The sequence below is a fragment of the Mytilus californianus genome, unplaced genomic scaffold (assembly GCF_021869535.1).
Source record: "Mytilus californianus isolate M0D057914Y unplaced genomic scaffold, xbMytCali1.0.p SCAF_7, whole genome shotgun sequence".
Taxonomy (NCBI): Eukaryota; Metazoa; Mollusca; class Bivalvia; order Mytilida; family Mytilidae; genus Mytilus; species Mytilus californianus.
The window spans coordinates 77,996,867-78,006,407 of record NW_026262723.1 but is presented as its reverse complement, the minus strand read 5'-3'; the positions used below and the strand labels follow the sequence as shown (position 1 = coordinate 78,006,407).

The 9,541-nt window shown below is 32.9% G+C and overlaps 1 protein-coding gene across 2 annotated transcripts in view; it reads right to left on the bottom strand.

Annotated features, from left to right (window-relative positions):
• Positions 1-1,151: 1,151 nt before the first annotated feature.
• Positions 1,152-9,541, bottom strand: part of LOC127709033 (uncharacterized) — a 77,394-nt gene continuing 69,004 nt past the window's right edge. For both annotated transcript variants that reach the window (XM_052214322.1, XM_052214321.1), the window contains exons 18-20: positions 8,847-9,004; positions 2,034-2,168; positions 1,152-1,383 (exon numbers count right to left, since the gene is read on the bottom strand). In XM_052214322.1, coding sequence (XP_052070282.1) covers positions 1,213-1,383; positions 2,034-2,168; positions 8,847-9,004 — 464 coding nt within the window. In that variant the 3' untranslated portion in view covers positions 1,152-1,212. The remainder of the gene's footprint in view (positions 1,384-2,033; positions 2,169-8,846; positions 9,005-9,541) is intronic.

The window sequence follows — 9,541 nt, the reverse complement described above, 5'->3', positions numbered from 1 at the left end:
TTAAACTCTATTCCAAATTGGTGATTCGGGCCAAATTTGGTTGCCCATTTGTTTCAGAGAAGAAGATTTTTGTAAAAGTTAACGGAAGACGACGATGACAACGTTGTCGAGAAATCTCAATTGAAAGTGCAAAACATGAATTTTCACCGCTTTTCATACTTTCTTTTCATTTATTGATCTATCTCACAATTTTTTAAAACATTGTTTCTCCAGAAGTATAAATGCTTTTCATATGCAGTGACAGTGCAACGAGTTATAAATGTATAATAATTTCATAAAATTCCGAAATACCTCCAATAACGTTTACTTCACCTTTCGCTAATCTCACCCTTATTCATTCTAATAGTTACATTAAAGTTGTCTTGAGAGGCAATCGCGTCTTTTAAAAACAGTTTCAGATTAATAAATAAATGTTCATGGAAAGACATAATTACTCCAATCTTACAAGAGAACTTTACAACTTTCTAAGGATGTAAACAATGTTATTAACATCTAAGCAAAAAGTCATTTTCTTCTCAGATATTGCTGTCTAAAGGCAGTAAATATATAAATGGATAATTAAACATATTTTATGGGCAATTAGTATTGCAAATATTCAGCGAGAGACGAAGGAGAAACTAATGTCCTGTGTGAATTTTATGAGCAGCTCTGGTTAATAAAATATCATACGATCTAACAAGTATTACAAGTATAAAAGACGAATAAAAAAAACATAAAATGTTGAGAAGGTTTTTAAAGACTATGACCATAACAGTTTTATAGCATTCTGTCCAAAAGCTGCCCTGTTTTTGGTTAGATATGTTCCCCTGCGACCTGTGATCTTGTGAACTAGCACATTTAAAAACATGCTCAGTTTATCGTTATAGTATAGAGCAGGGTTCACATTCATATCACATTAAAATGTTCTCGTCTTGAATATGCATGCGATTATTGCCACCGGACGCTAAAGACCCACCCATCGATCAAATGTAAAGAAAAATTGTTGCATATGCTCTTTTAAGCAACCGACCGTGTTGCTGAAATGATAACTGCCGTGAGTATCAACCTTAAGTGAACAATCGATAATCACACAGTCATCACTTTCATACCGGAACCTAGTAATTTGTACAGTTTGCTACCTCAGATAAATACCATTTTGTCGCAACTAACGATTTCTACTAAAACATTTTTATTGCTAAAATGTAACAATTATGGTAAGATATAACAATCTTTTTAAACAGGCCTAAATGACAATAATTGTCCACTTAATCTCTGCATGCGTTTCGCCTTTTTAAAATGAATGTCTTTAACTAAAGAGTTATAAATCTGTTTCCGGTGCGACGTCCAGTTGACATATTCTTGTAAACGTTTTTGTAGATCCTCGTCGTTTGGGAAAGGTGATTCCTAAAATAAATATATTTTGTTATTGCTTCCATTTCTAATTCAGAAAAGGACCATACAGAAAATTGAATTACATTTAGATCTTAGTATATGCAAATAAATGTAGATATATAATATGAATACTAAACAAGAAAGTAAATTTCTAACATCCTTCTACGACCTTGAATTCGACGAAATTCGGAAATTAATTGCACGCATCCAATTCCCAATAGCTTTGTTAAACATATTTTTTAAGCTGTATATTCATAATTTAATACAGACCTAACACAACGTCTCATTAACAGAACATAGAATAAGTTTGTGTTATGAATCCAAATATTTGATAACGAGGAAAACTGCAATCAGAATTTTAATGATTTGTCATTTCTAGTTCTTTCATAAAGTTAATTTCGCAAAAATATGTCACGGACAAATATAAAATATAAAAACGTTGAAATGTTGCATGATTGCCAAAGAGACAACTATCCACCACAGACCATGGACCATGGATGTAAGCAACTAAGCTTGTTTATTAAAGACTTATATCTCATAATGAATTGAAATTTAAAGTTTAAGAAGTTCAATGAACAAACGATAGCATTTTACCATTGTGGTTTTGATTACATGTATATTGATTACAAAACTTTCAATCAAAATCATAATATGACACTTACTATTTTATTGATATTGCGTAAGGCTTCTTCACTACATTTTTCCAAGAAAAATTTCTTTGATATCATAATGCATTCTGCCCCGTTGCTGGCAAGGATTAAGCTGGGTTGATCTGGATAGAGAGCTGCTGTCAAACCCTGAAAACAGATTTTTTCGGTCAGTATGAGTATATCAATACGTGTTTGGCTAACTGTAGTGAACAGGATTTTGAATTTAGATTGTACAACATTGAAGCAGAAACATTTTACCATTAGCCCTACCTCTCGTATTCAACATTATTTTCAGTAAACGGTTAAATAAATCAACCTATACTCCTACTATAGAAAATTCAGCTTTTGATACAATGTAGTATGATAATGCCTTTTACTGATTTATGATTATTATTTGCAATAAAATATTGAAATTTGATGATTAATAATTGAATCAGAATAGACATTAATGAGACAAGTTTATCATAAAATACAAAATTGTTTTTGTCCTTTCTTCATGTACTCTCAACTTAATTTGAAATTGTTATCATTTAGATGGCTGCCGTAAACCGTCCATTAATAATTCATGTAACCTTTATGAATATTAACTTATAAAGTCAGGACATATCATATTTTTTATCGTTGCTGAAAATATCAAATCCCTGTACATTGGAACACAAATACAATATTTCAACGAAAAAAGATAACGAAATGTAATTGGCATAAAATGTCACAAACAAACATTTTACAACTTTTTTTTATCTTTTCATAATTCCTGGCAAAGACACTTTTATATAAAGATCGTTACTCTGAAAGGAGTTAACTGTCGAAAGACGACTCAAACAAATAAAGAGAACATTCATGAAAGGGGGAAAATAGCACTGTCTTAAAGAAACACAAACGTTCCAATAAAAACTTGTTGTAAGGAACCTGACAGAAACAAAATTACACATTGCTGATGTTTGGAGCCAAAAAATGTGAACAATATAAGAAAATCTAAAATTCCTGTAAAAAAAATTTAATAGAAAATCTCGAATTTCTGATGATGAAGATAACAGGAGAGACACGATTGTTTATTTATATTTGGAAGTTATCAATTGATCTTCTTTGTTACTGCGGAATTTATTCACTACACTGTTTTTAATTTCGAAGCTTGCATTAAATCGTATTCCAATCTTAAGATTCCACTTTAGATATGGTATATTTGGGATGTCTCGTTTTTCATTACACATCTCATTTTACCCTTTATGTACATGCATATCATATATTTCAAAAATCAAACACTGAAAATCGTAGGGGATTTAGAAGTTTTTCATTACACCTTTGCTAGAATAAGTAATAATATTTCATGTATTCGTTTTTGTCAACAGTACATTTTATCCACAACTCGAATACGCACATGAAGGGCCAAAGCTGAAAATAAAGCATTCATTAAACAGATCAAAAAATAATAAAACCATTTCTGAAAACCGAGTTATCTGTATTCTAATCATGTATCGTTAGTGGGTGGTTTTTAAGATACAGAATTAAAACGAATTTCAAAAATCCTGTACTTTTGAAAAGAATTAATAATTCTGATGAATAGAAGGAAGGCATGATTGAATAAAAGCATTAAGGAAGTGAAATGTGACCTTTAGAATACAAAGACATATTTTCAATATTTTGATGCTGCCTGGTATTCAAATACAACAAGAATTAATAACAAAAGTCCCTAAGGATTATGATCAGAATTAGTTAATGCAAGTATTTTATTCTTTAAAAAGTAGTTTTATGTCTTTCACCTCAAAAGCTAACTAAACCTTTAAACAGACTTATTCAGAAGGGATATAGTTACGATACTGTTGTCAGGTCATTACAGATGGCATTATTTGGAATTAATATTGATTCACTCATAGGGTCTTTGCATCGAAAATAAACACATTTATTCTAAAACCAGTTGTTGGCATGATTCGGGTTAATTTCTTCTCATATATTTTATGATGGTATGATTCTAAACCCCTAACGAGAGGGATTGTGCTTGATTTTCATATGATGAAGGCATAATCTTTCAATCAGTTTAACTGAAGTCTGGAGCTGGCATGTCAGTAACTGCTAGTAGTCCTTTGTTAATCTATGTTGATCATTGTCATTTTGCTTAGTTTCTTCTGTTACCTATTCTAACATCGGACTCGGACTTCTTTTGAACCGAGTCATACTGTTCGTATTGCTGTGTGTTTGTTTATTTCACATTGGCTAGAGGTATAGGGGAGGGTTGAGATCTCACAAAACATTTTAAACCCCGTCGCATTTTTGCGCCTGTCCCAAGTCAGAAACCTCTGGCCTTTGATAGTCTTGTATGTTTTTTTTCTTTTAATTTTGATTCATTTATGTGTTTCTGAGTTTAGTATGACTAGTATACATTTTTGTTTAGGAGCTAGCTAAAGGCTGCCTCCGGGTGCGGGATTTTTCGCTGTGTTGAAGACCCATTCGTGGTCCTGAGCTGTTTTCTGCACTTTGGTCGGGTTGTTGTCTCTTTGACACATTCCCCGTTTCCATTCTCAATTTTAAAATGTGAAAAATTGTAAAGTATTAACAGATTCAAGTACGACCTTTGTATTAATTTTACAATCAGAACAGTTAGCAAAATGTTTGTAAATCATTCTAATGAAATTCATTGAACCATAGCTTCACATCTGTACCTTGAGATTCATATAACATTGTCATATACCGGTATCTGTTTGTTTATGCGAAAACAAATGATTATATACGACTTATAAATTTTCAATTCTATATATTTTGATAAATATTCAGTATTCTTATAAATACTTTGGTATGACTTCCCCTATCAAACCAAAATTCTACGAAATATGTATCTATGCATTTTCTTTCAGATAGATTCAATTATGTGTAGGTGCTGGATGTCCTCCAATACAACAGATCCGCCATGGCAGGAAATGAAAAATGACGAAAAGACTAGCAAGTCCACAGAAACTACCTAGAAAACCAAAAACTGTGCAACGGGAACCCTACCAAAAGTCGAGGGTTATCTCAGGTGACCAGGAAGTTAAAGCAGAGCCTGCTCCCATACTAGTATATCACCCTTCATGATCATCATGGTGGTACAAATTAGTTGATAAGCCTCTTTCGGTGATGTCGTAATCGAGGAAAAGAGGGCGCGATTGTGGTAACGATAATTGGAATATATATGTTTTCATCTGTGACACTGATACTCCTGAACGGTCAACCAACTCGTGTATGGCGTCCGAAAGCTTACAAAAATTTGAATCAGATAACCACATATATGTTCCATTTATTATACGCCACCACTTCAACATTCTTTACTCTATTATGATATAATTGAATGCGACTTCTCATTGGATTTTTACTGCTAATGTGCATCATGACGACAGCCACTGACAAACAGGAACTGCATACCTTTTCGGATCACCTGAGTTCACGCCGTGGTATATAGTGAAGTTCTATAACTGCCTGTGTGGAGCTTTGTGAACTGTTGTTTGTGTTTTCGTCCGTTTCTGATGAGGATGGTCGCAAAGAGCACAAATTGCACTGCTGTTATCTTTCAGCAGGAAAACTTGTTTTGCCGTTTTCATTATGAACATAATAATAGAATAGCTACTACACGAAAAACTAAGTGAATGAACCTATGATTCTTTCATATCAATAAAACGTAAGTTTATATAGCAATAATATAGCATTAAGAACATTTTTGGATTGGTTTTGTATTTACTGATTTAAAGATCATAATTCGTTGAAAGTTGTCCACTTTTAAGTGTTTCGATACAAATGAACATGTCTTTTAAGATATGTATCAATAATAATTCAGACAATAAAAGTGATAAATGCATTATTTTTTTTTAAGTTGACGTTAAGCAGGTCGGAAATGTGTGCAAAGTCTTACAAAAAATTGTTTCGTGACACAATTAAAATAATTTTACGTTACTCAGAAATTGTATATTTCGTTAAAAGTACATCTTAGAATTATCCTGAAGATATTTTTTGACATAACACCTTTGATGATTCAATTTCAAAGGCCTTGCTCTAAATACCGATGGCTGGGACCATTTAATACTAACAGAACATCCGTAAAAATTGCATAGGAAGTTTCATATACCTTAGCCGTATTTGGCACAACTTTTTGGAAGTTTTGGTCCTCAATGCTCTTCAACTTTGTACTTGTTTGGCTTTATAACTATTTTGATCTGAGCGTCACTGATGAGTCTTATGTAGACGAAACGCGCGTCTGGCGTATTAAATTAGAATCCTGGTACCTTTGATAACTATAATCATATAGTCCAAATTTTACATATTTAAGGAAGTAAAAAGTAGTCTTAAAGCTTTTCCGTTTTATAAACCTTTAGCCCTGAGACAAATTGTTTGTTTCTGGATGTTGTTTTGACTGTTGTATTGATATATGTTTGAGTATTCCAAGTTAATGTTGAGATGTGCTTGATGAGTACCACTATTGAAGCTAAAGAACGTATAAAATACAATTGTTGGATTATTAGTGTATAGCATAAATATTAGTATGTCTTCTATCCTTTATATACGGTTGCCTGGTCCCTGTTAAAATATCGGTTTTTGCAGGCCGTATATTCAATAAAGAGTATGAGTTCAAATTACTAGTATACGATTATCTGGTCTCTGGTAAAACATCGGTTTTAGGCAGATTTTCATCCCTTAAACCATTTAGGTTCAAATTATACGGCTATCTTATCCCTGTTAAAACATCGGTTTTTGGCAGACTATACACCCCTTAAAACGTTTAGGTTCAAATTATACGCCTATCTGAACCCTGTTAAAACATCGGTTTTTAACTGCTGTATTTCTGTCACGTAGTGTTGTCATTTTAGCGATATTTTTTAACATTGTCATAAAAGCGGGAGGTTTGGCTAGCCATAAAACCAGTTTCAACCCACCATTTTTTCTTTAAATGTCCTGTAATAAGTCAGGAATATGGCAGTTGTTATCAAATAGTTCGTTTCGATGTATGTTGGCGTTTGTTTTTGTTGCACTTCAGTGTTCCTATTGTTCCTATGTTTTCCTCATATAGTTGATGTGTTTCCCTCGTTTTTAGTTTGTAACCGGATTTGTTTTCTCTCAATCGATTTATGACTTTTAAACACCGGTATACTACTGTTGCCTTTATTTGGCAGACTATACATCCCTTAAAATGTACAGGTTCAATTATACGGCTATCTGGTCTCATCGGGTTTTTTTCAGACCATATATCTGTTCAAGTTCAAATATAAAATGTGAAAACTGCGTTCATTGAAAAACTGAAAGTCATGGTCCATACATATAAATGTTTACAAGTTAAACGTTAAAACGAGCCACAATTCAACTTGATGACACTTTGATAGTAATAAATATAATAATCTAGACATTTTAAAAATGAGCAATCATCATAAACGGATTAACGTTGTGTTTAATACTCTATTGTGATCCAAGGATGTCGACCATATACCGATTACTGGAACCATTTAATACTAAGATAACATCCGTAGGAATTGCATAGGAAGTTTCATCTAGTCCAAATTTTACATCTTAAAGGAAGTAAAAAGTAGTCTAACAACTTCTCCGTTTTAATGAAATTTTAGCCCTGAGACAGATTGTTTATTTCTGGATGTTGTTTTGACTGTTGCATTTATGAATGTTTTAGTATTACAAGTTAAGTTTGAGCTGTGATATTGGTGTGAAAATCCAAAGATTGTGCTTGAGGAGAACCTCTTTTGAAGCTCAAGTACGTATACAAATAATTTTGTCGGATTATTAGTGTATACCATAAATTATGAAATCACCGTGACGTCGTATTAAATATGTCATAGATATGATATTGTTCAAAAGGGTATTAATGCATGCTAAAAAATGAAAATAACACGTTATAAATTAAATGCGTCTGGATTTACCTTCATCAGGAACGCTCAAAGCCGAATATTTGAAAACCAAGGATGTATAAGAACCAAAAAAGTTGAAGAGCTATATGACCAAAAGTACATAAAAAATAGCAAAATCAATCTAAGGTCAACTTTGCCTGAGGGAGTTGAAACCTCAGTTTCTTTATAATTTCATAATTTATAAACGGACAATTTTAGAAATGTTAATTATAAATAAATGAGGTAAAGGTAAACGATATTCTTGAGGTTGCTTCTCCTACCAATATTTCTTTCATGGAGGTTTGCTGCTAACGAGAAAGATACTAAGCAAGGAATATTTAATTTTCAGTGTGCTTTTTCTGACATGGTATGGTCTATCCTTTATCTGGAACAAAACTTCGTATTTTCGTGTCATCTTTTATGGTTTATGGTTAGGGATTTTACATCTACCGACGGTTTGTAAATCTGACAATGGCACAGGTTTGATAAAAGATCAATCCAGTTATACATGAAGCCTTATCACCGACTTTGACTTTTTTCACACCCAAATTTTTCGCAAGTACCGCGATAGCATTTTAATTCTCTTTCTTTCAATCCTTCCCCAATCAAGTTAAAATTTCAAAATTCGAAGTTCACCGCACGACTTTCTACAATTTGCTGGTGCCATATGTGGAGTAGGATCTGCTAACCCTTCCGGAGCACCTGAGATCACCCCCGGTTTTTGGCGGGGTTCGTGTTACTCAGTCTTTAGTTTTCTTTGTTGTGTTTTGTGTGCTGTTTGTCTTTTCGTCGTTTTCGTTTTTTGCCATGGCATTGTCAGTTTGCTCTGTGATATATGAATAGGCAAGCTTAAAGTGCTAAATGTATTCGCAAGATAACATGGTGTCTTATAATCTTTGCAGAATCATTGTAAAAATAATCTTATATGCCAAATCTTACTCTAACCAAATATTTTTGTAATGTTACCACTTACAAAGTACTGTCCTCTTTCCAAAACGCACAGTTCTATGAATTCCGAATGAATTTCCTCTTCGTCTGATTCTTCGTCGTCATTTTTCTTCTTGTTATCTTCGAACTCATCCGCAATTGTCTTTCTTCCTTGGCCCATTGTTGACTCGGCTTGACGTATAGCTATTAAATAAACGTGTCTAAACTGTTACACATCTCTTCTACTGTCATTTGTACTGTCATTTGTACTGTCATTACTGTCATCATACAACATATGTAACCTTTATTTTCTGTCTGATAATGACTTAAAATATGCATGTGCAGTTCTGTCAATTGGAGTATCGAAAAGGTGTTTAATTATGAGTTGTTTGTTATGTAAGAAAACTAAACCTATGCATGATAGAGAATTGTTATATAAAGTCAAACAAATATCATAGTCGAGAAGGAAACGATATATCATATATAGTTTTTAGGCAGATACATTAGAGGCAACAGTTGTTTGACGAGGTTAAAATCTCACTAATCTTTTTAGAAGATACAAAACAAGGTAAAAGCAAAAACTGAGCGAGTAGCATGAACTCCAAAAGGAGCGAGACAGGATAAGCATGTTCTTTTCTGATTTTTGTCTGGTCTGTTTATATAAGGGATGAAATGTTTCAGTATGTAAGGTATGTTGATGCATATATTTATCATAATGATAGCGGTCTTTGTCAATACTAC